Below are 27,621 nucleotides of genomic sequence, written 5' to 3' on the forward strand. Positions count from 1 at the left end.
TCTGTTGAAGCTTCCTATTAGATTTCTTTTTTTTTTTTTTTTTTTTTTTTAGAGGTCTATTCTATGATAACCTAATAAAGTATTGGTGAATGTGGAAACAGAAGTTGAGCAAATAAACTCTCTCAAGGGTGACTATAGGCTTTTGCTGTATGTTTTCAGTGAAGCTAGGAAAAGTAAATTTGGTTTAAGCTTGTATTTGTCGCATTCCAGATTTAATATATTGTCCAAAACTGTCTTGTCAGAGTTTTGTACTTCAAAAGTAGAGTATGTGTGCTGGGCTAGGAAATGCAATCAAATATTCGCTTATACTGATTTTAAAACATTAGTAGATTCACCAGAAAGAAAAGACATTTACAAGGATAATGGAAGTCTGATACAAGTAAGTGGCAAATGGTCTCTCTACAGAATTTGTGTCTTCACTGTTTTCCAAACCTTTCCTAAAGAAGAAAGCGTATGTATCTGTATACAATTCCCATCTGGGAGAAAAAAGGAAACTTACATTTCTCTGTCGTCTGGCAGCAACTTTGGAGATGGGAGAAGGTAGAATCCTGGAAGGCCAACTAATGTTAATAATGCTGCTCTATATCAATTGGAAGTACTCTAAAAATTACATCTCTACCTCTATCTAAAAATACTCAGCTTTCTCTGTAATTTAGTACAGTATAAGTCTGACTATACATTTCAGGAAAAAATGGCAAAGTATATTTTCAAACTGTTATACAAAACTTGGCTTCAGCCTGTGGCTCTCCCTATGACGGAAGATATATATTATAGCAAGAAAACTTCTGTCCCAAACCTTTGGTTGTTCCCAAGTTCTTTTTATTTCCCCACCCTTCCTTCTAGTTGTAGGTTGTGTGTCAGAACACTATTTTTAAAGCCAGAAAGATCATTTTATAGGCACCTTTGCAGTTGATACATCTTCAGCCCCTGAGACACACCTAAACCCAGGAAACCAAGAGTTCTTAAATCATTCCCCAAATCTAGCCTCCTCTCACATAATAGTGTTACATTCTCTCTCAAAGAGTGGCTATATTTTGGTTTGGTGGGGAAATGCTACACTGCTGGCCTTGTTAGAATATAATTGGCACCCCTTCAGAGCTTAAACAGCTGACATACTAAATCACCAAGTTCTGGTTTTAAATAGAAACCTTTATTTACATTATTATTAACATCAAAACACAAAAATCAGAAGAGCAGTAATACTTTATAACCAACCCTTTTATAAATCAGCCCATATGGTTTTTTGTAATGTAAAGATACACACATTTCAAGCAGTACTTTAATGTAAACTAAATTTAAATGCAATTCTCAATACTGTATGCCTTCTCCTGAGAATTTTTTTTAAATATTGCTCTCAGAATTATATGGTTTCATACTTGCTGTATCATTCTATCATCCGTCTGCACTTAAAATCTAAAATAAAATGTGTGCTAATTGGTGCAACATTCAAATAGTTTTGTTTATAGCTTTAAAAAATGCTCTTGAATTCCTCACATTAAAAGCACAAATTTAGGATGAGATTGAATAAAAAATTGCTAATGGATTTTATAACACGTGGTTTCTATAATCAACAGGAAACCTGGCAGGCATGTAGTGAGACTATGTCTGCTATGCAGTAGTGATTCAACTGGTTACACTAGTAAACTGTAATCATACTGTCAAAAATAGTTACACAGCTTCTTGAATCATTCAGAAAACTTTGCTGCTGTAGAACCAAAACACAATTATTGGAGATATCAAATACCACCAAAATCAAAGGACTGTTTAGTTTAGTAAATACACTTTTCAACCTAGGTGAAATATTTAGATTGTTGCCTTGAAAGGTTTCAATAACACTAATTTTAAAAGGTTTAAAAAGGCTTATCTTTTTATCATATTTGAATTAAAACAAATCTTTGGATTCAGCAAAAAGTAATTACTGGGAAAAAAAACAACACTCTAAAAGCAGATGAGGGAAGAAGGATCTTTTGTAACATCCATCAGGTACCACATTTTAGAAATATAAATAGAATCATTCTCAAAAAAAAAAGTTAAGGGCAAAAAGCATAAAGTAGTACATATCCTGAAGATTTCACTAGTCAAAGCAATCAAGGATTGCAGCTTCCATCAATATAATGAACAACTACAAGATATAAAATCATTCTATTCTGATTTAATATAAAAAGCAAGGGATTGTTGCCTTTCAACTCCATTACGTTGCACTGACTCAACCAGCAGGTGGATTCTAAAAAGCAAGAAAGGGGAAAACAGTTCCTTATGCTTTTAAATGTCATGCATTACAACACAGATGAACCAGACTGAGGAGTGGAAACAACTAAATTACTACAGCCAAATCTATGTTCTCAATGCTGATTGTACAGACTAGGCTGCATAAAAAGCAGATTTTTATTGCGCCTGCCCGCCTTGTGGAGTAGGACTGTGGCTGTAGATATAGGATGAAAGTTGTGTGAATTTTTGCACAGAAAATTATTTTCATTAAAATGGAAGAACATGGAAGTTCCTTCAAGTTACTGCAAAACAAAATATGACTTCATAGTTACAGTACAAAAAAGAAATGATCAGAATCACTGATTTTCACTCACTCAGGAGAATTCTGTTTTCCATTACACAATGAACAATAGAACAAAAGCACCACATTCCTTAAAACATTTCTGGTTCACACCCTTATGGAAGTTTCCAGGTTTCAATCGCCATCTGTCTGAAAGTGGATAATCTGTAATAGCATCTTCGTTTTATGGACAAAAAATACAACCTGTCAACAGATAAAGATGAATAGACTTGTAACCTAACATGAATACTGATAGTAGAGACACTTGTTTGGAAAATACATTCATTACAATAGAACAATCCAAAGAGGTGCAGACATTTGGTTAAACTGTGGCTTAATATCCATAAAGATTTCTGGATGTCATGTGACAACAAATGAGTTGCTTGCTGTAAGATGTGATGGTGGAGAAGTAATTAACAAGAAATACTTAACAATAGGCATCTTTTCTAGAAAAACATTTAGGGTTCATTAAAGATAACCAAAAGTCCTGACAGTACGGACTCATTAACTAAAAAGGCTATATAAAACCCCATGAACTGTTATGACAAGTCATGACAGCTTACAATCCAGGGAGCCTTTTTTGTCAAATTGCCCTCTATAAAAAATGAAATGTAACAAAGTGCTCACTTAATGTGGAGAAAGCATTAACCAATTGCTTAACCCTAAACAAATTATATTTTTAAAAAGCTATTATGTTAAAGATATAAAATAAGTGGCAAAGACCAAAGAAGAAAAAGATATGGGCCAAAGTCACCCAACTCCAAGGTCATTAAATTAAAAAAAAAAAAAAAAAATTGAAAGGTCTTCTATCTGGACCTCAACTAAGATGAGTTTACAGAAATCAACTTTGTTAAATATTTAGCTTCACAAACTCTGCAAAAATGAGTTAGTGACCTACAAAAGTCATATATATAATACAATTCTTGATCATATTTACAAAATTTATTCACAAAAAAAAAAAAAAACAACCCTGCAAAATTCTGATTCAGACTGCAGTGCCTTGCCTTGATTTTTCTGAAGGTTTTTTCCCCCCCAAAAAACATGAAGGATTATTGCTCTAATTTCCAATAACATAAAACATTACAGTACACAGTCTTTTCAATCAACAATTCTTAAAAGATTGGATTTGAAAAAGAACATGAGTACACCCTACCTTTCGGTTTATTTAATCCTTATCAAAGATATTGCATTAATCCGTTATATAGCCTTTTATAAAGTGCACTCAGCTGCACATCAAAATTTAAATATTAGTCACGATTATGTTTAAATAATTTTAATTTATTTTCTCTGTAACCCCCCTTGGAATCAATGGGCAGGATTTTGGAACATTACATGTCAATTCATTCTGCATTGCCACTATGCTTGGAAATCCTGACTCGTGGGGATAAGAGGTTAAAAGCAGCATTTGTATTCAGGAATTAATATAAAAGAGTCAAGGCTAGGAACTACATTCTCTTTCAGATATTCTTACTAGAGAAATCAGAATTCTTATCTACCATGACTTCTCCAGGCACTTTTGCCTGCCTGTAGTTAAAGGGCTTTGGATAGCTACAGTAAATAGAAGTGGTATACATAGAGTCTACCCATCATATTTACTAAAATGCCATTCCCAAATTCACATTTCTAGAGGCAGAGTGCCAAAAGTATTTATGACCATTGTTTTGTACACCACAATATACAGTAATACAGAGAGACTGCTTCTACTAAAAAAAAAGTCTTTTTTGTATGAAGTCACTTGGGACATCTTGGTGATCAGCTGGAAAAATTAGTTATTTCCATAAGGCCAGTACTAGTTGCCACGTAGAATATGTAGCTTTTCTTTGTAATACTAGTGCATCATCATTAATATAGATCATTCTACTTTGGGAGATCACGGTTTTAGGTGTCAGCAGTATTTCTGTTAAAGGAAAACAAAAAAAGAACAACCATCAGAAAAACACCAGGACGGAATCACAAGGGGCACTAAGGAACTTATGTCCCACCAGACAGTCACTGCTGGCATTCACAAAACTCCTACTTAGCTGCCACAAACTCTGTAGGGCCCAATTCAGTGGCATGCTCAAAGCAAGTCTAAACCCACAAAAAATGAGAGAAGGAGAAGATGATGGTGCCCCCTCTCATAACTTTTATTCCATTAGTTAGAGCACTCACCCAAGATGTGGGAGACCCAGATTCAATTCCTCCCTCTGCCTGATGTGAAGCAGGAATTTGAGCTTGGTTCTCCCACTTCTCAGGAAAATGCCCTAACCACTGGGATGTGGAGTATTCTAGGGCCAGGTCTCTCTCAATGGTCTCCTGATGGAGCAGCTCCGTTGTGGATAAATATTCATTGGAGCAAATGTACTGGAACCTGGGTCTCCCACCACCCAGGTGAATGCCCTAACCACTGAGCTATCGAGGCATTTTCACACACTGTCTGGCCCAGTGTGTATTTTGAAGATTAAAATATTAAGACAATCCATTTTTAGGGAGAAGAATCATCTTTATTGGACTCTGTCTACAAGATAAGAACTAGTACTTCTATTACTCCCACTCTCCAATGTGAAATTTGTCAGTTTAGTCTAGTTGAAACCTTTGTTCTTAGATTGAAGATGGTCTTGCAGACAACTTGTAAAATCTCAGCAGATACAGTTACCTCTTTCAAGTATTTTGGTCTCTGGAATTTCCCCAAGCTCAGTAGTACTTAAGTGACCATTGTGTCTCTTGAGCCACAATCATGAGATACCTGAAGAAAAACAGCTAACCTAGAAGCAAACTGCCAGGCTTCAGAATGGATATCAGCAAAGCTAGAGCAAAATGAAAGCTTTATCCTCAAATGACGTAGGGGACAGCGAGAACTGAAAACCAGTGTGTGAGAGGAAGTCGGCCAGCTTGAGAACCGATTGTACTCAATGGGAAAAGAGGAGCTACAGACCTTTAAAAGGATCTTATAACTTCCTGTACGTTTAGGGCTGACCAAGCCTCTGAATCTCTACAGAACTGTTTATCAGTGGAGTGAATTGTTACAGTTATCTTACCTGGTCTGGACCCATAGGCATCCCTGACATAGGCATGGTGTTAATGTTCATTTGTCCAATATGACCACTGCTGCCATTCATATGCATCAGATTATAAGTTGTAGGGCTCCCTTGATGGCTGAACTGCTGCTGTGGAAAAGAACTGGAGCACACAAGAACAAATAAAGTTACCTTCCATAAAGTTTGATTGGTATTTTAATGCACTGCCATCCTTATACAGGCCACAAGTGATTGACATGGCAGAAAGATAAGAAATAGAATTAAATCTTTATATAATTACCAGAACCAGAAGGTACCACATTTGTTACTTGTACACATTGGATAGACAATATAGTAATACCAGTACTCTGATCAGTTTTAATTTTTATCTGATATTTACAAAACAATTTACTTTTCAGGAATCTGGTAAGTGTTCTTACTAATTAACGGAAACAAGCTTTCTCTTGTAGCTCTTTTAGGGATTCCAGTGATCACATCAGTCCACCATCATAATATTGTTGTGCACAATTAAATTTCTTCCAAGGTATTTTGTCAATATTCCTAGACTAAATCTGATTTCTAATTATAAAGATATAAACTCTAATGGATGTTAGGTGAAAAATCTATTCAGTCATGTATTCATACCTAGCCAGGGCAGGATCAAGGGCATAACAGACACTAATTACTACAAGGGCATGATCTCTCTTATTTGTTGGTTAGAAACTGAAATGTTCAGTTTATCTTCACCCAAATCCTTTTCTGCTGCAAAATGTAAGACACAGATTTAACATTCAGGTGCAATGAAGACAATTTCTCGGTCGTGAGTAAGAAAATGCTGTAGCAAAGGCATTAAGTTCAGCAGAAGTAAGAACATGTAGCTATTTTTAGCTCATGTTCCCAGAATTCAAAGCTGATTGAAGCAGAATATGAAAGACCATTGACAGCCATGCAGTGGATTTATATTCCCAGTGGATGTCCCTCTAGATGGTTTACATTGAAAGAATCATTGCCAACATTCCAAACATAAGACAATTTCATGTTAACTGTGTACAGGTGAAACATGTATTTTATCTTTCCTTTCTGTCCACTGCTAATTAATAAGAAGTGTGTATCTGTATTTAAGTCATGGAAAACAACAAACAAGAAAGCTTTGAAACTCTGGTAAAAAGCCCACCAAATACACTAAGGCCTTGTCTACACTACAGGGGAAAATCGATCTAAGCTACGCAATCTGAGTTACGTGAATAGCGCAACTCAAATCAGCATAGCTTAGATCTACTTACTGCGGGATTCCACACTATGCGATGTCAGTGGGAAATGCTCTCCTGTCAACTCCATCCAGTGGAGTACAGGAGTCAACATGAGAGCAAGCTGTGGGTGATTTAGCGGGTCTTCACTAGATCTGTTAAATCAACCGGCGATGCATCCATCACCGGTCTTGGAAGTGTAGACAAGCCCAAAGAATTATAAGGACTTTGCAGATGAGACAGAGGATAAAAAGTTAAGTTTACTGGCCTAGATACTGTTCCTTAAAGACTCCCATGAAACCCTTAATCTTAGCATTGAAGGGACAAGGGATTCATGGAAACCTTAAGTCAGAATCTCCTTGCCTGTGCATCTTTGGGTTAGAACCTTAATGTTATTTTTACTGTGTGTGGGCGTGTGTGCTACATACACACACACGTACATTTTTAATGGAAGGTAAAACACTAATGTCTATTGTGTGGAGTAACATGAATATAGGTTTTGATTACTTAGCTTTTTGTACAGCATACACTTAGAGATTCTGGGTGTTTATTTAAGAAATATGGCCATGATTTTGTAAAGCAACTAGCAATTTTTGGTGTCCAACTTCAGACAGTTTAAAAGAGACCTGGGGTGACATCCTGGCTGCACTGAAATCAATGGCAAAACTCCCATTGATTTTAATGGAGCCAAGATTTCATCCACGATTTTCAGAAAGTGCTAAGCACCCACCCTCTGAAAATCAGGCCCCTTTGAAATGTCTTAATTTTGGCACTTGAAAATTGGGACACCCAAAATCACTGGTCACACTTGAAAAACACTGACTTAAGTCTTTACTGCTCACCTGCTCCTGGCCATGTTTCCTGATGACCAGCCTTTCATCTCAGGGGACTGGTACATTGCTGCTGTTTGAGAGTGCTGCATCATGGGATTTTGAGAGGCTCTAATTCTTGATGACATCATTGGGTTGGGAGGGCTTGCTACTCTACTGAATGTTGGATCAGGTTGTTGGCTTATTCCTTACAAGACAAAGAACAAACAAAACAGATGCTAATTGTCATCTTTAAGCATTTTTAGTCTATCTCCTTGCAATGGAGGATGAAAAATGTCTCATCACATTAACAAGCGTGATGAGTCCTGAACCCCCAGAGATTTACAATTGTTCTTAAACACTAGTCTGCATTTCTCTTACATGGAAATTGGATTTGTATGTGCGCACATGCACATTTAAAATTTCATTCGCTTCTGCAGCTTATTGCCCATCTGAACTCCGTATTCTTTACACAGCAACTAGTTGTGATATCAAATTATAACTTAATGTGACAAATAAGTAGCACAAGCAGACAAACATTTTAGCAATAAAATCCTGTTTTTGCAAATAATCTCAGTAATATTGCAAAAGGGAGGGGCAAAGACAAATATAGGCTATAATCAGCAAAATGATTTATAACAAGATATTTTCAGTTTTCAGCAGTGTTTCAAAAGTTTTTCCTCCAATACTTGTAATAGGAGCTATTTACATTTTCCTCGTAACTCATGTGTGAAAAGAAACAGAAGATATTTTCCTCCTCGGTATTATTTATACAGCAACATAGGTGTGCATGAGAAATTATAACACAAAGAAGCTAACAAATAAGAAGTTAATATACTATGTAACATCCATCTTGGTAATTAAATCATTTAATTGTATCAGGAATGTCTCATATTCTAATAAAATGTCTGCATTTAAGAGAATGCTGCAGAAAGATAATCAGATATAAATTGCTGTAGTGTTCTGTAGCAAACAGGTTAGAGAATTTACTTGGGATTATGTATCTGGATTCACAATAATGACTTTTCTCTCTCAAAACTGGATTTTGAGGGCAGCCAGATAGTAGGTACATATAGATGTGCATGAATTCAAATAAATATTCATTGCTTTCTATAAATGAACTACTGAACAGTTCTATGGAAATCATGACAGTATGGAATGATCCAGGCAAGAAAGTTATCAAAACAGAAAAGGGGGTGGGGGAAGAGAAGAGTAATAGAATCTGTTACATCAGGAAACAATATATCAAACTAATTACATAGTAAACAAACAGTAAGCTCATTGGCAGCACATTTAACTGTTTTAATTTTTTGACTATTTAAATGATAACCAAGGGAGCTCCATATTTATATGATAATATCCATTTCCTGGGCTGAATAAATGCTGAAACCTAAAACAAAAATTCTAAGCAATTTTTTAGCCCAGGATGGAAACAAGCTACACAGGTTAGCAGCTTTCCCTACACTCTCCTCTCACCCCTGCACTCTTGTCTGTATACTGGAGATCACTGTTCCTAAACTATTACCAACAAAGGTTTAGCCATCCTAATCGTCTCCACTTCCTTCTAACTTTCACTTGCTTTAATATATCTGCAGGAAGGGGGAGCCATTTTTATTATGGGCAACATATGGCAAATTCTGGAAGCAGCAGCCAGAGAGCTTTGCATAACAATTGTATAGATATTGGAAAATAACCAAACGATGATAATGTAAATTCTTGGGCTCTCATTGTTTATACTGTATCTTCACAAACAGAAATGACTTACATGTATATTTGATGAAATCACGGCTGGTATGGGAAATAAATGGATAGCCTCCCTCACTCTGACAGAGGGAGTTCCATTTAAGAATGTTTGGTTACACAGTGTGTTCAGGATCTCTGAAAACCACACCCACCCACCCACTTTTTTATAAGAATTTTTTCTCCCAAGCCTCATGGTGATCTGGAATATTTAGGTAGATGAGATAAATGGAAGAAAGGGAAGATGGAGTGAGGGAGAGACAGAGTTGAGATGTGAGCATCAGTACCATAATTAGGCGGATATGGGAATTGCTGCGAAGGAACTTGAGCCATTGGGGGACCTGCCAGAGAACTGTCCATGCTTCCTGAGGCAGTCACATTTGGTGGTGGACTGAAGGTCTGAGGTTGTTGCTGTTGCTGCTGTATCATCATTGCCATCCTCTGCTGTCTGATATGATGACTTATTAGCTCCCTGTTGCGCTGAGCCACCATCTGAGCATTAAGAAAACCTTGCTGCTACCCCACAAACAAACAAACAAAAAAAATGTATTGGATGATATTTAACAAGTAAAATTAAAGGCATGCCAGAGAATCAATCCATGTACATATTTTGTACCCATAGGACCCAGCACATCCAGGGCTAGCAATGGAATTCACATTAATGAAAGCCAGTTGGCAGTGTTAAAATGATCAAAATATCAAGTTTAAGTTTGCATTAAACTATCTTATTCATGCTAAAAAGCTAATGCAGGATGTTATCTTCTTAGCACTCATTTCATATAGGTAAAATACTACTTATATGCTACAGATGCAGAGTGTCATAACAGACCACAGGTACCAGTGCCCACAAGTCTGCAATTTCAGAACTGTGGGGGATATACCCACTTGATAATGAGGATCATTCTTCAGCCACCAAAGAAAATAAATATACCTCATGGAACCATGAGAGAAGGCCTGAATTCTATAAGGACTTGTGTGTGACATGTTTGTTCCCTGCTATTTTACAACATGCTATTTTGGAAGGGTGAGTGTGATGATTACTCACCTGTGACCCCACTTGCGGCTGCATGACTGGCCTCATGACTGGGGCACCACCAGTACCTGGGTTTTCCATTTTCATCTCAAGTGCTTGACGGGTCTGATTCAAAAACTTAGGGAAAGACAATTAACAGTGTCTAAGCGGGCTGTATTAATCTGCTTCAAATAGGAATCTTCAAAAACACCAGGCTACAACAATCAAACCAAGTAACAGCAGCTAAACTCTTTATTTAGGAAAAATAAGAAAAAGAAACCACCTTTCTGCAAATGTAATTTTTTTTTTTTTTTTTTTGCATCTAGAATCCAGAGATTAGTGTTTTTACCTTGTTAGATACAGAATGCTGAAGCATTCATCTTTAAATTTGAACATGAACAGTTGTAATTCACACATTCAAATTAAGTGACCTGGCATTAAAAGGCTTTACTTTCTTATAAAATATTTTGTAACCAAACTTATTTGAAGCACAGTATAGTAGACCAACACTTCTACTCCGAGTTCCAAAATATCCAAAATATATATAACTACAGGTTTCATCTCTGTTTCAAGGGTGGATACCATTAAAGCGACTATTATAAAAAGACATGACAGTTGCTCCAAAAAGCCATAGCCTGATTCAATGCCCTGGTCCAGCCAAGAAGAAAAGTATGGGATTGGAAGTGCTGAATACTACACTCTTTTATAGTATAAGTCACTACATTAATTCTCCCAGCCTCTATTATTTGACACTCCCTGTTACCCAGAATTTGTTCACAACCCTTTACACTTATTACAATAAAAATTTCCTCTGCTATCAGTTGCTTTTGTTATTCAAAACATATTCAGTGTTCCCCAATGACTTATGGATAATAAAGGTTGCACTTTACTGTGGCACACAAATTAAATTGAAATATTCTGTTAAGAAATGTAAGTCAAAACGCTGAGACAACAAATAACCCTTTTTTAAATTTTTACGGCACAGTGTTAAAATCTATCTCGTTTCTTATACTGTGCCTATCACCATAACATCAGGGTATCTAAAATGGATCCGGTTCATAGGGGAGAACAAACAATACTTAAAAAAAAGTACCACCACCATTCACTTATATTTTATTTAATACAATTAATCAAATCAAGTGATATCTGAATGCCTCTATTCAGAGAGGGAGTGATTGGTAGATAATAGCACATTTTGATCTTCATGAAGTCATTGTTTTGACACAATAAAAATTACTTAATTTGCAAAATAAGTAGAAAAGCTATTTATTCATTAAAAAGCCAGATATATTTACTGTGGAACTCACTGGCAAAAGACATCACTGGGGCCAAGCGCTTAACAAGACTCAGAATAAAGACTGGACATTTGCATGGATAATGAGATCATCCAGAATTATATTAAACAGGATTATTTTTAAAAGAACAAAAAATTGGAAGCAATATAAACCTTTGTACTGTAGGGCAAAACCAACCTCTAACTGGGAGGTTCTAGGAAGAGATATCTCCTATGGGCAACTTATTGAATAGTTGACCAAACTGAGGTTCTTGCACCTTCTTCTAGAGCAGTGGTTTCCAAACTTTAACAACTTGTGAACCCCTTTCACTAAAATGTCAATCCTCACAAACCCCTTCCTAAAAATGAATATTTCCAAGGATTTTCTCCTTTACCCAAGTATAAATTATAAAAGCAGTGATCTTGGAAATATAAAATTTGTTTTTATGACATGCTTATTACACACTATTTATTATTATTTATCATTACAGTATTTTATTACATTATGAAAACAGCAACACTCTTCCAAGATCTGATTTTGTAGCTTGTATCACTTTGAATAAGCCTGTTACAAGACAAGGCTCCTTTGTTTCATCAAGGAGTATCAGATGTGAAAGAGCATGAAGGTATTTAAGAAGCCAACTCAGAGAGTTCCTCCTACATAAGCATTCACGTCTTGAGCAGTCCAGGAAAACAACGCACATTATAACAAAGCTTAAACTTGTTGTTCATCATAATTTTAAAAACAATACTAGTTGCCTATTTAATTTTAAAAAGAGCAAAAAATATCCACCTCCCTTTCCATTTCTTATAAGTAGTCTTGAAGTTTAAGTCTCCTCCGTGTGATAGTTATGCTTGCTTTGATCTGCTTAGCTCTTGGAAGTCCAGGGGCTCCAGGCTGCCAGGGATCCCTAAGGACAGCTCTGTCCGCCACTGGAGAATTTTTTCCCCAAGAACCCCCTGTAACATTTCATGAACCCCAGTTTGGGAACCACTGTTCTAGAATCTAAAGCATCTGGTACTGGCCACTGTCAGACAGGATGGTTGACTAGACACCCCTCGTGTGAACTGGTATGGCAATTTCTATGTTCCCTTTATTCTTTTGAAGTAATATAATTCACTTTACCTCTCTCTCCACTGCAACAAAGTTTTCTATCTTTTGGAGTAAGACAAAAGTGTAAACAAAAAAGCAAAGATTACCTGCTGCCCCTGAAGCCTCTGCTGAAGTTGCATTCTGAGCTGCTTTGGTGTATTGGTTCGGGGTCTCATTAGACTTGCTCTAGGATGCATACTTTGCAGTGGAAAATTACTCTGTTGGCTCATCTGATTCATCATTGAATTAAAGGATTGCTGTTGTCCCTGCATGTTAGTAAAACCTCCTGGCATTGCTGCCCCTTGCCCCTGATAGGGCTGACTATATAATGGAGGCTTCTGGTCAATCATAACTGCAGATTCCTGACCTTGAAATGAATCTTGCTTGGGTTCCAAAGTTTGCCCCTTTAACAGACAAAGAATATATTGCAAATAAGAACAGCATCGTTTTAAATATTTATTAACAGAGAGTCCTGTGGCACCTTTAAGACTAACAAATGTATTGGAGCATAAGCTTTCGTGGGTGAATGCCCACCAGCAACCCCCATATTCGCTCTCCCACAAACCCAGTGCCTCCCACTCGCCAGTAGGCCCTGCAGATCAGCGCCTCGCTCTGCCTCCCCACACCTCCCGCCCACCAAAATCAGCTGTTTTGCAGTGTGGAGGAGGCTAGGGGGAGGAGCGAGGATGTAGTGCACTCAGGGGAGGGGGCGGAACTGAGCGGGAAGAGGTGGGGCAGGGGTAGAGTGGGGGCAAGGCCTGGGGTTTGAACACCTCCCCCACCCCCACCCCAGCACTTTGCCTGTGCCTTTGTAGTTTTACTTCGAAGAATGACTTTGTAAAACGGACAGTACAGGGTTCTGTTTCTGAATGATTTCCAGATCAAGTGTGCTCATTCTACAAGATTTTTAAAAATATTTTATTTTATATTTTTAACAGCCAGCCATGCAAACTCAGTTTGGGATCTGAAAGCCATACTGAGTTCTTTAGTATGTGCACATCATTGCCAGTAAAGTATTCTGCAATCTAAGCTCTGTAGAGGATGCATGAATCACAAGAATCCAGTTCACTCTCCCATAGCTGTGCTACTTCTGCAGTGCTAACAGGAATAAATAGTAATATCAAATTGTTTATGTTAATAAAATATTATAAGAAGTCAGGAATTGAAATATATCCATGTCTGTTATGCTAAAATGACACCTTCTTACCTGTGGTATTTTTTGAAAAACATAATACAAGTTCTTTTGGTATAAAGTTTAATGAATACTGGTTAGTATTTTTCATCAAAGAGGGACACCTGAAGCAGATTTTAAAAGGTTGAGATGTTATGCTTTTTTCATTCACTTTCCAAGTGCCAAGATCATTCAGGAAGCAGGAAAATAAATGGTTAAAACCCTCTGGGTTACTTACTTGATTTACAAGATCAGGAATTCCTAATGCTCTGTCAATTTCCTCCAATCCTGTGACATCTGTGTTACTCAGCAAGGTGTGCAGCTGATCTAAAAGAGCCCTTTCATCACTCTGGCCTTCCATGTTAGGAGGTGGACATAAGAAATCATCCAAAGAACTTCTAACTAATTGTCTATAAAGCAACAAGTTAAAAACCATTAATTATAAAAACATGTAGCATATATCACCTGAAGATAGCAAACAACTTTACAGAAATGGGTAAGGTTACCCATATTACAGAAGGGTAAACTAAGGTATAAAGGTTAACAGACATGGACAATGTCACAGCAGTAGAGTTGGAAACAGAAACTAAGGCTTGTCTACACAAATACATAGTTCATGGCAAGCTGAGGTAGCAGGCTAGCGCAGGGTAGATTTACACCCTAGCTTGCCATGAACTGCTAATGTAGACAAGCCTGAAGTCTTTACTCCCAAATCCACTACTGCATGCACTAAAATGGAGAATACCTATCAAATCCAACTATTACCAGTTTATGAATCCATGCTAGCAAGAGAGATGAGAAATTTTCAGAGTTAGAAAAGAACTTTCAAAGTTCACTTCTAGGAACTTCTCATGTAGCACTGCCACATATTTTCATATTATATCATCATGTATGTGTTTATAAAAATGTATTTAAAACAATTAAAACGAAGCTGAAAATTATCCTCAAAGCTGTTAAACCAGGTTATTTTAACATCTGCTGTATGCCGTATTGGTGGTGGTGTTAGTGTTCTGTTAGGGCACGGGCCCATTTTTTGATGAATCTTCTATGTCAGTTGGTGCCCACTGCTCATGGAACAAAGGGTTCTGGAAGCACTAAAGGGGTTCAGAAAGTCATATCTTAGAACAAATACTGTTCCAGTTTTTAAACTCTTCTTATAGCAGTGATCAGTCATATTCAAACTATGCAGCTTTCATCACCTATTCTAAACCCTACCTGTTTTGTGACCCTCGAGGTCCTTGCTCCATGGACAGCATGCTATCAGGCCATGATCCTGGCTGGTTAGATGGTCCTGTTTGCCCATAAGGATTACCTCCCATACCCATATTAATCTCAGTAGGCCCTATGAAGTAAAATTAATTTTATTATTTTTTGAAAACAAAGGTAAAATTTAACATCCTGCTTTACATGTGAAATAAAAGTTAGGGATTCTACAGATTATTGTGTGTTATATTGGTAACTTCAATAGGTTAACGGTCTAATTAGAACTAAATACTTTAAACAGCATGTACACACACACACACACACACACACACGATATGAAGGACTAGAGCTATTGCTCTCTACATGATATGATTTTGATTTCTAGTATCAGTCCCACAACACCTCTAATGGGAACAATATGAATGCAGTAACCTAATATAATTCAAAAGTAATTTTTCAGGGTGGGTTCATTTAAATCAAAGAGATTTAAATCCCCAATTTTATTCATGATTTAAATTAGCAAACAGGAAACCTTATTTTAAATAATCAATTTTAATCTTGTTTTGCATTTAAACTTTTTAGTTATTTTCCTAAAGAAATGTCAACTGTCACTCGTTGGTAACCATTAAAACATGTTGATTTGCAACTAAATCTACCTTTTACACTAAATTTGGTACTACTTTTTGCTAACCAGGAGAATACACTATATTTAAGCACACTTATGTAAAGCAATTATCTAGCTTAATTTACATTTATTCAGATTTTTAATGTTTATATTTTATTATCGTAGAAAATGGCAAATTATTCATTTATCTACTAAAATATTAATTTTTATTTGTGATTTGTGTCAAGCTCTAGTTGGATGAAAATTAAAGTTCAATTAAAAATGCAAAAAAACCTGTATTTTAAAATGGTATTTTTATTAGTTAAATAAAACTACCTTAAATATGCTGAAACATGAGAAAAAAAAGTTTATCGAGAAGTATATCAAAATGTTTGGCATTTAAAACCGATTTATTTATCAAAGGAAGTATTATCTGTAGCTAGTGAACAAAACTGATTGTTTCTAGTTACCATGACCTTCAAGATTTTAGAACTAGTAGACCCCATCCTCTCAGACCCAGATTCTATTCATAGATTGGAAGAGGAAAAGGATAACAAGCTTTCCTGCGTTTGCAACTCCCATTTGGTTTCTTAACTTTGAGCTAATATTGAACTGAACTAGTTGAATTTAAGAAAATATTTTCTCTGCACCAGTAGAAGAGGCTACTGCTGTCAAAAGCTGGTTTAGCACATCAACAAACTCTGGTTCCACCACACTGACTTCCACCAGTTAAGTGGTTTGACTTTCTTTAAAATTTGGCAACAAGCAAGTACTGCTTAATATTACTCATATAATTAATTTAAATTATTTTAACAGATTATAAAAGTTTAGGCCTTAACATAGATTGTCATAATTTCAAATTTAATTTTAAATAGTTTAGATTTTATTGCAATAACCTGTATTCAATTTAAATTAAAAACGGATTTAAATTTAAGAAGATTTTTTATTTAAAAAAAAAAAAAAAAAGAGATCAGTTTTTATCCACCCCGCTCTTCTTGCCAGTGAAGTCAGGACACTATCAATCATGCACTGTAATAGTGACATGAACACATGTGACATTCTAAAGATAAGTACAAAATAAGTTACTTATTAGCAACTGGTTATTTGAGTGTGTTGCCTCTGCCTTATCCATTCACCTTTCCCTCTTACCAGAAGTTCTACTCCCATTGAAAGAACTGAGCCGGCTGGGGATCACATCACCATTTAACATCTCCAAACAAACAGTGCAGTGTGGGGGCATTTGTGCTGTCCCAACAAGCATTACTTTTCCCAAAACTCAGCAGTATTCTACAGATTTCCACTTATAAGAATTCACTAGCAATACAATTTCCAGCAAGATGAGCTGAGGAGTTCTAATTAAACAAGAACTGCAGAACTGTCTTCCCAAATTGAGCATCACATCCCAATGCCAAGTTGAGACAGTAGGGCTGAGAAACCTCAGGCAATAGATTTCTATGATGGAAATGTTAGAGAAATGCCACTGATCCTGCCTTATAGCCCTGGTAAAGTGAGCCCTCAGACCCTTGGGTACCGTAACCTTCGCTGAAGTATAACAAGTTTGAGGGTCCAGTCCAATTGACTTTGAGAGGTGCTATGTGGAAGATTTCTTTAATGGTTGAGTTCTATCTTAATTAAAACTTACGGCCCACTTAACATTTTGGGCATGAAGTTTCGTTTCTCTCATATGAGCATCATGTTTTAAAAAGAACAGGGCATTGATAGTCTTGTTCACATGGAACTCAGACACTACTTTTGATAAAAAAAATCTGGATGCAAATGCAGGACAATTCTGCCCTGTGGAAAACAATGATGAGAGGTTCAGGTACCAAGTGGTCAAGCATCAATATGGGTCAAGTTTAAAGAAGCATCTTCTGAACACTGTAAATGATTTCTTCTTGGATCAGCTAGTTTTAGGATGACAAAAGGGCATGAGATCGCCATTTAAATCCGGTCTCTCTAGTATAGGTCTTTAAGTTCTATATGAAACATGACACCCCAGAAAAGAGCCAGAGTAGGTCCAAGAATCTAACTGCATGATAGTGCAGAATTTTTTTTTTAAAAAAAAAGCATTTTACAACTACCTTAGACAACCTAAAAAGCTATGTACATACTAGTAAAACCAATATTACCACCAATAACTATTACTAATTAAAATAGTTTTTTTTTCTTTTAAACTAGATTTCCTAAAACTCCTGATACAGAGTCCCTACACCTGCAGTTAACTATAGATTGGTTCCTAGAACTCTGAATTTCACAGGCGGGAATATGTAGAAGCCATCTCCAAGAATATAGAGATAGATCATCAATATATGAATACTCTTTTTTTTTTTTCTTTTGGCATGATAGGAAAAATGACACCTCCAATTGGAAATATAAGCAAACATACGGACAAATAATTAAATATGGAATTCCTTAGTTTGAAATTATTAATTATCATTAAGATTAAGGAACTTTCTACAGTGTGCTGGCACTTTCCATGCACAAGAGGAAAATATGGAGCTTGCCTCAAGGAATTAACTGTCTTTGGATGTATATCCAGATACTGAAATTAAAAGGATCTTTATTCTGAATGCCTGATCAACAAAACTATGCATTTTATTAAATAGGTTTATACAAATGTAAAGAACTTACTCATATGAATCATTTGCTGTTGTAGCACTGGTCTTGTACCAGGTATGCTATTAGACCGGATGGGCAAACCAGGCATGGAGCCACCCACTGTAGGTCTGGGAAGGGATGGGTTATAGTCTGGTCCTGGTCTCACCATTGAACCAGAATTTGTAGGTTCCAGTCTGTTAACCTTAGAGCTTGGCAAAACCCAGTCTCCTGCTGGATGCTGATTCATAGCCATATTTCTGTTGGGTCCACCTAGTACAATGAAGAGCATATAAAAGATTATTTCTCCTATAGAACATATGATAACTTTTTTTATTGGAAGCAACAGAGGGTCCTGTGGCACCTTTAAGACTAACAGAAGTATTGGGAGCATAAGCTTTCATGGGTAAGAACCTCACTTCTTCAGATGCAAGTAATGGTAATTTCCAGAGGCAGGTATAAATCAGTATGGAGATGACGAGGTTCGTTCAATCAGGGAGGGTGAGGTGTTCTGCTAGCTTGGTGAAGATCTCTGTCAGACAGAGACCAACACCTACAAGATCTTCACCAACCATTCTCAAAACTATGATACCCACACAAGGAAATAAAGAAACAACAGAGCCAGACGAGTACCCAGAAACCTACTGCTACAAGACAGGCCCAAAAAAGAAACCAACAGAACCCCACTGGCCATCACCTACAGTCCTCAGCTTAAACCTCTCCAACGCATCATCAGTGATCTATAACCCATCCTGGACAATGATCCCTCTCTTTCACAGACCTTGGGAGGCAGGCCAGTCCTCACCCACAAACAACCCGCCAACCTTAAGCATATTCTCACCAGCAACCACACACCGCACCATAACAACTCTAACTAAGGAACCAACCCATGCAACAAACCTCGATGCCAACTCTGCCCACATATCTACACCAGCAACACCATCACAGGACCTAACCAGATCAGCTACAACATCACCGGCTCATTCACCTGCATGTCCACCAATGTTATATATGCCATCATGTGCCAGCAATGCCCCTCTGCTATGTACATTGGCCAAACTGGACAGTCACTACACAAGGGGATAAATGGACACAAGTCAGATATCAGGAATGGCAATATACAAAAACCTGTAGGAGAACACTTCATCCTCCCTGGCCACACAATAGCAGATGTAAAGGTAGCCATCTTACAGCAAAAAAACTTCAGGACCAGACTCCAAATAGAAACTGCTGAGCTCCAGTTCATTTGCAAATTTGACACCATCAGATCAGGATTAAACAAAGATTGTGAATGGCTATCCAACTACAGAAGCAGTTTCTCCTCCCTTGGTGTTCACACCTCAACTGCTAGCAGAGCACCTCACCCTCCCTGATTGAACTAACCTCGTCATCTCCATACTGATTTATACCTGCCTCTGGAAATTTCCATTACTTGCATCTGAAGAAGTGAGGTTCTTACCCACGAAAGCTTATGCTCCAATACTTCTGTTAGTCTTAAAGGTGCCACAGGACCCTCTGTTGCTTTTTACAGATTCAGACTAACATGGCTACCTCTCTGATACTTGATTTTTTTATTGGAACCATTTCTATTTTCTCACTAATTACAGTGACAACAGCCAATGAGCAGAGAACAGATTACTGAACTCCTATTAAATCTGGTCATGGCATGCTTCATTTCTTCTTCCAAGCATATTAATTTAGCCAAAATTAAGAATATTAACAAATTTTTTTTGACTGGCTGCTCTCACAAACTGATCTTGTCAACCACACATTAAATAGACACTTCAGTATTTCAAAACAGTATTTTTTAAATAATTCTGCTAAAACAAAGTCTCAGTAGAACACATGGCTGGGATACAGCTATAACCTAATAACTCCAGCTATGGATAATAATAGTTACTTAAAATCAGATTAATGATTTAGATGGGAAATATTAAAGATTAACATGCCTCATTCTTATACATTCAGGGTTTTAACTAATTTCAGCACATTAAAATTTTACAATATTTTCAATTATAATGAGATCTGTTTGTATGTCATCAACAAACCCATGTTTGATCCAAAATTTTCCTGGTTCTCGATCATTCTTGGACTCCCACCCATGATGTTTTGCTTTTGTAACATGGAGAATGCATTGACACTCCTCACTGGAGGGCTTGAACCCACAGGTATTGGGCTGTCTAAAGACATGGCTCTGTTGAAAGGAGGACGGGTACTCTGCACAGATTGGGGACTTCTCATACCTGTTAAAGAATTAAAAGATGCTTTCAACTGTACATCTTTAAACAAGAAATAGACTGTCCTACTGACGATTTATACAAGTTATATCCATTTTTGAGCAATTACAGTACACATTTAACAAGCCATGAATGACTATTTTGTTTTAGGTGTTTGTCCCTGCAGATAAGCCAAACAAGTCCTTGGACCCTAGGTGTAATATGATCAAACATTTTAAATTACAATCTAGGATTCTTTGTCTAGGTGTTTTCCTGGCATATACTGTATTACAATTTCATGAGCACTGTGCATGCCTCTTGATATATTGGTGTTGGTCTTCAGTTCTTATTTTATCCATCATATATTCTCTCAAAACTTGGTGTGTGTCTGGAAAGTACTGTCCTTCCAAAGTAAGTGTGCAACTCACCTCTCTTAATAATCTTAACTGAAAGCAAGGTTCTATTCCTCACCCTTAGAAAGTTACAATTCTCTCAAGCATCTTAATCCCATTGGGCTCTCCAGCCTTATTCACTTTCAGGTTACACCTCTTTTGCTAACACACCCTCATCCTACTGTGAAATACCTGGAACCAACTTGCTCTATCAAAACCCATACTGGTTCCTACTCTTTGGTTTGCCCTTGATAACATATACCAGTTACATACATCAAAATGCACAAATTATTGCCTCAAAGCAAACAAAGACCCACAAGGTCCGCCTCCAGTATGAAATTTGGTCATCTCCGACACTCCTCAGGAGAGCTTGAAAAACTTACTAGACATCTACTAGCCATCGGAGTAAACTTACTTGCCAGAAGATATCTGTTTTAAGCTTTTGTAATGTGCTTATCGCTATAGTATCTATGCACTAAGACAGATGTAGAACACAGCAATGGTGGTAATGATGGCATCTCACATGTAACATTAACCTTCCCTCCCACTCCCTCTACTGGTAGGGATGGCCAGCCCTTTAGAAATAAAAGTAGAAGTATTCATTAGATGGTGCAGGCCTAACGGTACCTGGGAGAGCAGTGGCAAATCAGAAGCTTGCCATTCATCCCTCAGTCTTTCCCTGGCCAGCTGCAAGGATTTAGTTACTTCTTTTAATCTGCAATTGCCCCAATTCATAACAATATATTTTCCCACTGTCTTTGGTGTGTGGATATCTAGAGTGCAACATTAGAGAAGTGCAAGGAGGACCATGAGATGGGAAGTGAAGAGAAGTTAACTTTACTCAACATTTGTAGGGCACACAAAGCTCTTGAGACTGCTCTTTGTAGTGCTAGAGTCTGGACATGCCATTGGCAAGGCCCACAATTCAGATACACAGCTCTGTATCAATTTTTAAAATTTAGTAAAAATCAGATGCTGGCTGAAAAGGGATTTTCAATGTCCTCTGATATTTCATAATACTACTTCATGCTAATTATATAAACACAATCAACCAATGGATAACTAGCCCTGCACATATCACTTATTCCTGTCGACTGATTTCTTAGCAAATCAGAAACAAAACATTCACCAAGCAAAGAAGGAGTTAAATGTACATTACATTGAAAGCAAGTCACACAATAGCCCCTAACTTTACAGAAAAGTGGAATTAAGTGAACTTCCTTACCCAATGGGGCATTTCCTTGAAATAATGTTTGCTTAGTTCCAAGACTACTCCCATTTGTAGACATAGCATTATTGTAAAAATCAGAACTAGTCAGATCACCCAGTATTGCATCCAAATTATCCAAGTCTCCACTCATCTAAAAGGAAAAAAACAAAATACTACTCTCACATTGTTCATCCTTTAACATTCCATTTAGCACCTCACAAGTCTTAAGAACCCTTAGCAACATATGCAGTCAAACACTTTAGTTCAGTTACAACATTTCAGGACTTAATGCTGACTTCCAAAGAATTCTTCAGACATCATTCAACTATTTGGTTAATTTTGCTTTGTTGGTTTTGGAAAAGCAAAACTTCAGGGAAAAAGTAGTTACACAAAAAATTAACCTGAATGCAAATATCTTTAGCATCTCAAATTTTAGAGACTTCTCCGCAATAGTCTCAAAAGTTTGAATGGTAAAGCAAAGCACTACGGGCATGACTTTAATTCATAGTTACAATTATTATAATTGTACATGCCAATACCAGTGCACCTAATTGATAATTTGTGCACATAATCACAGTAACCATAGGTGCAAATTAGGCACATCTTTTGCAGGGTAATTGCATGGCTACCGTTCTTTGAAAATTTGTCCCTGAATCACATAGTTTGAACAAAATAGATCTATGTTAGTTTGCTAGATTACAACCTCACCATGAAAGTGTTCCATAATTCTCAGAGATTTAAAGAGCACATGTATATATAAACTACATAGCAATTGGTAATTGTCTTCCTATATGGTACAGAAAACTCCGGATGATTATTGAAAAACCACCCTATGAATAATCAACATTATTTATATTGCAGAAGTTCCCAAAATGTGCTAGGCACTGTACAGAAATACACAGTCCTTCCCTGAAGAACTTTACAAGGCCCCTATGCATACCAAGAGCATCACTGACTTCAATAAGGAGCCAGCCCAAGCAGAGCAGTTGCAGGATCACAGGCCTAAATTCAACTACTTTCGATTATGAAAGCATCTATTCAGATATATTTAAACACAGTTGAACATTTTCAAATAGTGTTTTAAATTGGGATAAGAAATAACATTTGAAGACAAAATGGGTTTCCATTCAGGCACAGGGGTCTGCCTGTATGGAACAATTTAAAGAATCAGCTTTGGCTACTGTATGTACATGTAACTCAAGTTGTTTGATGGCACTTCCTCTCCAACTTCCCAACATTTTTTTTTTTAAACATCTAAAGTACTGAAAAGCACAAATCACATAATATATATTCAGTTATAGACTTTCTTTAGAGGATTCACTGGCATTTTTCTCACATTTACACCAATGTCACCGGAACCACCTCTGTGTAAATCCAGTGTGAGAAACTAGCACCCCACATTTTTAAACCGAATTGCATATAGAAAATGGATCGTTTCCACTTATGTTCATTCTCTTTTACTTCCTACTGTAGCACCCACAACTAATTTATTGAGTCAGCTGGCAGCTCCATTTCCAAATGACCCATGAAAATAAATATATGCTATGTAAAAATTGCCAATTTTAAAGATTTAATTTTAACTAAACTAAATACACTTTGCCTTGTTTGATAGCTCAATACTAATATGATTCAAAGAACTCCAGTATAGCACATTTTATTACAATATATACTGTTGTTCAAGTTAAATGTCCTTTGTTAACGATCATAAAACTAAACATATGTTTTTCTGCTGTGGTTACTCAGTACTGGCTTGGAAATAATCATACACAAAAATTGAATGGTCTCCTTTTTGGTTGTTAACGCTAATAAGAAAAATATTGGTGAGTTCAACAACAAAATTCCTGTACAAGGTTAAATACTCTACCTCTTCAGAAGGTTCTGTTTTTATTTTAATCTCTTTTTCTTGGCTTGAAGTAGGAATAGTGGAGCTACTGCAGTGTCCCATTTTATTATCCAGAACTTCTACCTTAGGTTTCATTTCTTTTGAAAGTGGATCCTTTATATCATCCTTGTCTAGTAGGTATCTGAGTAGAGCATTGTTTTCCTTCTTCTTAGGACTCAGTTGTTCCTGTTTGATAGTTCCTTCTACACAGGGGGCTGTATTGCTGGAGTCATGGTAGGTATCTTTACCAGTAGCTTCAGCTGTGATCTTTGCTACTTCTGCTGGAGAATTACCATTCTGTAACAATTTATGCAAAATCCTGTGCTTTTCTTGTAGCAGGGACCCATGCATGTTTGATGAGGAAGAGACCCCTCCAGATGTAGAAGAGGAGACTCCTGAGGGACTTGTAACATTGGTAGAAGATTCTTTACAACCAGAGTCCAATGGTGAGTTTGACAACGTAGAATGCCCTCTCTCATCTGAGGAGCATGTGAGTAACTGAAGGAGCTTTTTATGACCTTTGCTTTCACTTGGTCCCCTCTGACTCTCAGACCCTTCCAGATTTCCTTCTTTACTGTCTTTGTCACTAAGGAGGTCCCTGTTTGACTGGCACATAGAACTCTCCACTTGACTTTGTTCACAATACATGCCAGAAGGACTCTTTGAGTCCTGGTTGCCCATTTTACTTTGCTGAGCTATATTCATATTTGGGGAATTATCCAATTTTGGACCTGGTGAGGAAAGTGTTGATAGAAGGGAAGTTCCAACCCCCTCGCTAATGGCTTGAAGGGCACTAAGGGAACTGCTAGAGAAGCTGTTGTTGCCAGTGTTGCTAGCAGATCCCATTGGCGAGTGCATACCTGTATCAAAGTTATTATGTTAGAGTTATTACATAAGAGAAGCGATCATATCTACATTTGATTTTACTTGCCAGGTAATCATTATACTGAATAAGTCTATTTAAGCATGCACATTAAGAACTGAAATACAGATAGCAGAAACAAGAAATACTGTAGCATTAATTACTGTACCTTTAAATATATCCTCATCATAAAATTAGGTATTTTACACTAAGGTATAGTAGTTCAGATGTTATAAGACCATAATATATAAAAAAAAACAAAAAAATAAGATTAAAAAAGGGGCAAAAAGCAAACCCTAGAGAAAATTTTATACCAAAAATAAAATACCTGCAACTGGAGAAAACTGGTGTGAACCCATTTTTGGACTCCCACGATTCCTAGGAGAAATCATTAAGTTCTGTTGGTTGGAAGTCAAGCTGGGACTACCATGTGGTGGACTACTCATAGTTAACCCATAATTGTTGTTCTGATAAGGAGAGGACTGCATTCCTGGTCCAGAGTTGATGGGTCCAATATTACCAGGACCTATGTATCTAATGCCGCTCATCTGTCCCATTGCACTGGGATCTCCCATGCCATAGTTTCTGTTCTGCATTGGCATGCTTTGACCTGGTGACATGTTCATAATAGCACCAACAGAATTTGTGCTTCCAGCTGTAGATGCTCTGATGTTTTGTCCCACTGGATTGAGATTTGGACGATATCCATTCTGTTCTCTGCAAATTCAGCATCCCGCCACCCCACCCCACAGAAAAACATTTAAAACTTTATAAGAATCAAGTTCCACGTAAAGAGAATTGATAACATTATTTAATAATCACTAAAAAAAGTAGCAAGAAATACATAAGCTACATCCACAAAGGTGTCACTAAACTTGAGTCATTGAGTGGCCATACTGCTCATTCATTCACATATTATAAAGGAGTAAAAGTCATTTAATTTGTGGGGGAACTCAATCTTATCCCATTAAAGCATTTTATATCTCTGGCCGTTATTTAGATTTACACATTTATCATTTTGAACATCACCCTTCTTGTATCACTTTCTTCTCCGAGTCAATGAATGACACCACTCCACTTGTCACAGAAAAAACACTTTAATATTGCCATAAACAATCTCAGCTGCTCATTGACCAGCAGCTGGGAGCATTTCTGCAGTGACAGCGACAGACTACTTCCAAAGTGCCTTTCAATTAATCTTGCAATCAACAGGGACAAGTCACAGGAGGTACTATTTAAGGCAAAGTCGGACTTTTTACTTCTTGAGAGATGTCTGGTATATTTTACCAGTTCATTTCTTTGTCTTTAAATGGATCTCCAGTAAGAAAGTGGCAAAGAAGATAAAGTGTTTAATTGGGTCTTTCTATCCATCCAAGCTTTACTATTAAAAATATACATTCTAGAGGAAAGTGAATGGATAAAATAGTGACCTAGAGGGAAAATTACCAATTAGCTATTATGATAGTAGACTGGGTTTATGACAGTAAAACAAGACCTGCTTTAAAAAACTTGTTTGGTTTTTGTTTCTTAAATATATAAACCTATTGTAGGTGAGATCTAAAACAGCAATTTTATTCATATGAGACAATTTTTCATGTGTGCTTACTATATTGTTTTGTGGGGTTTTATGTTGTTTATTTTGGTTAAACAAATCTTTATATAGCAGAGGTGGCCAAACTGTGGCTTGAGCTCTTTTACAGTTAAAATGAAGATTATTGTATGCGGCTTAGAAGGTCAGTAAGTTTGGCCACTCCTGTTATATAGCATTAAATATCAATAAAAATGTGTGTTTTTAAAAAGCTACAATATTTAAATCTGACAGATGAACATTGTTAATTGCACCTTTGAAGGAAGTGGGTGGAGACAAATCCATGACGGTCATTAGTTCCTGGATTTCGTAACAGTTTACTCTTTGTTTGTGCCGTCACTATAGTACCATCTGCTAAGGAGAACCGATACAGTGGAGTTTCAGCATGGCCTTGTATATAAGCTGTGAGGAAAAACACAATTGCACAGCGGTAATCTGCTTGTATTTCAGATTCCAAAGACCAAGTAATTTATGTAAGCTTTACTATAATTGTTGAACAAAATACTCATCAGATTAATATGCTGAAAAACTAGATTAAAAAACAGACATGATAAAGGATGGGTATCCAAAGACTTGGAACATACTGCTACAGTTCCCAAAGACTAACGGGGGGGAAGGGGAGAGACAGCAAATCAAAATATAGAATCATAGAAGTGTAGGACTGGAAGGGACCTCAACAGGTGATCTAGTGTGATCCCCTGCACTCAAGGCAGGACTAAGTATTATCTAGACCATCCCTAACAAGTGTTTGTCTAACCTCCTCTTTAAAATCTCCGATGATGGGGATTCCAAAATATCCCTAGGTCATTTCTTCCAGTGCTTAACTACTCTGAGAGTTAGGAAGTTTTTCCTAATGTCCAACCTAAAACCTCTCTTGCTGCAATTTAAGCCCATTGTTTCTTGTCCTATCCTCAGATTAATTAGAACAATTTTTCACCCTCCTCCTCGTAATAACCTTTTATTTACCTGAAAAATGCCACCCTCAGTCTTCTCTTCTCCAAACTAATTAAACCCAATATTTTCAATCTTTCCTTGCAGGTCATGTTTTCTAGACATTACTCATTTTTGTTGCTCTCCTCTGGACTTTCTCCAGTTTGGCACATCTTTCCTGAAATGGGGTGCCCAGAACTGGACACAATACTCCAGTTGAGATCTTGATAGCCCAGAGTAGAGTGGAAGA

The 27,621-nt window shown here is 37.0% G+C and overlaps 1 protein-coding gene and 1 long non-coding RNA gene across 8 annotated transcripts in view; one reads left to right on the forward strand and one right to left on the reverse strand.

The window, feature by feature from the left end:
- Positions 1-1,128: 1,128 nt before the first annotated feature.
- Positions 1,129-27,621, reverse strand: part of NCOA3 (nuclear receptor coactivator 3) — a 163,063-nt gene continuing 136,570 nt past the window's right edge. For 4 of the 7 annotated variants that reach the window (XM_034786928.1, XM_034786925.1, XM_034786929.1 and 1 more), the window contains 14 exons: positions 26,696-26,843; positions 25,182-25,570; positions 23,974-24,851; positions 22,125-22,260; positions 20,340-20,534; positions 18,328-18,564; positions 15,105-15,231; positions 14,128-14,299; positions 12,826-13,122; positions 10,386-10,490; positions 9,628-9,856; positions 7,634-7,808; positions 5,566-5,707; positions 1,129-4,445 (listed from right to left, as the gene is read on the reverse strand). In XM_034786928.1, the coding sequence (XP_034642819.1) occupies positions 4,434-4,445; positions 5,566-5,707; positions 7,634-7,808; positions 9,628-9,856; positions 10,386-10,490; positions 12,826-13,122; positions 14,128-14,299; positions 15,105-15,231; positions 18,328-18,564; positions 20,340-20,534; positions 22,125-22,260; positions 23,974-24,851; positions 25,182-25,570; positions 26,696-26,843 (3,242 nt within the window). In that variant the 3' untranslated portion in view covers positions 1,129-4,433. Of the gene's footprint in view, positions 4,446-5,565; positions 5,708-7,633; positions 7,809-9,627; positions 9,857-10,385; positions 10,491-12,825; positions 13,123-14,127; positions 14,300-15,104; positions 15,232-18,327; positions 18,565-20,339; positions 20,535-22,124; positions 22,261-23,973; positions 24,852-25,181; positions 25,571-26,695; positions 26,844-27,621 lie in introns of those variants that run through there. The other 3 variants (XM_034786927.1, XM_034786930.1, XM_034786931.1) reach the window with 3 other exon arrangements.
- The window catches only part of LOC117885627, a 28,538-nt gene continuing 25,247 nt past the window's right edge, over positions 24,331-27,621 (forward strand). The window contains exon 1 of the long non-coding RNA XR_004647802.1: positions 24,331-24,437. This is a non-coding gene — a long non-coding RNA (uncharacterized LOC117885627). The remainder of the gene's footprint in view (positions 24,438-27,621) is intronic.

The sequence above is a fragment of the Trachemys scripta genome, chromosome 12 (genome assembly GCF_013100865.1).
Source record: "Trachemys scripta elegans isolate TJP31775 chromosome 12, CAS_Tse_1.0, whole genome shotgun sequence".
Classification (NCBI taxonomy): Eukaryota; Metazoa; Chordata; order Testudines; family Emydidae; genus Trachemys; species Trachemys scripta.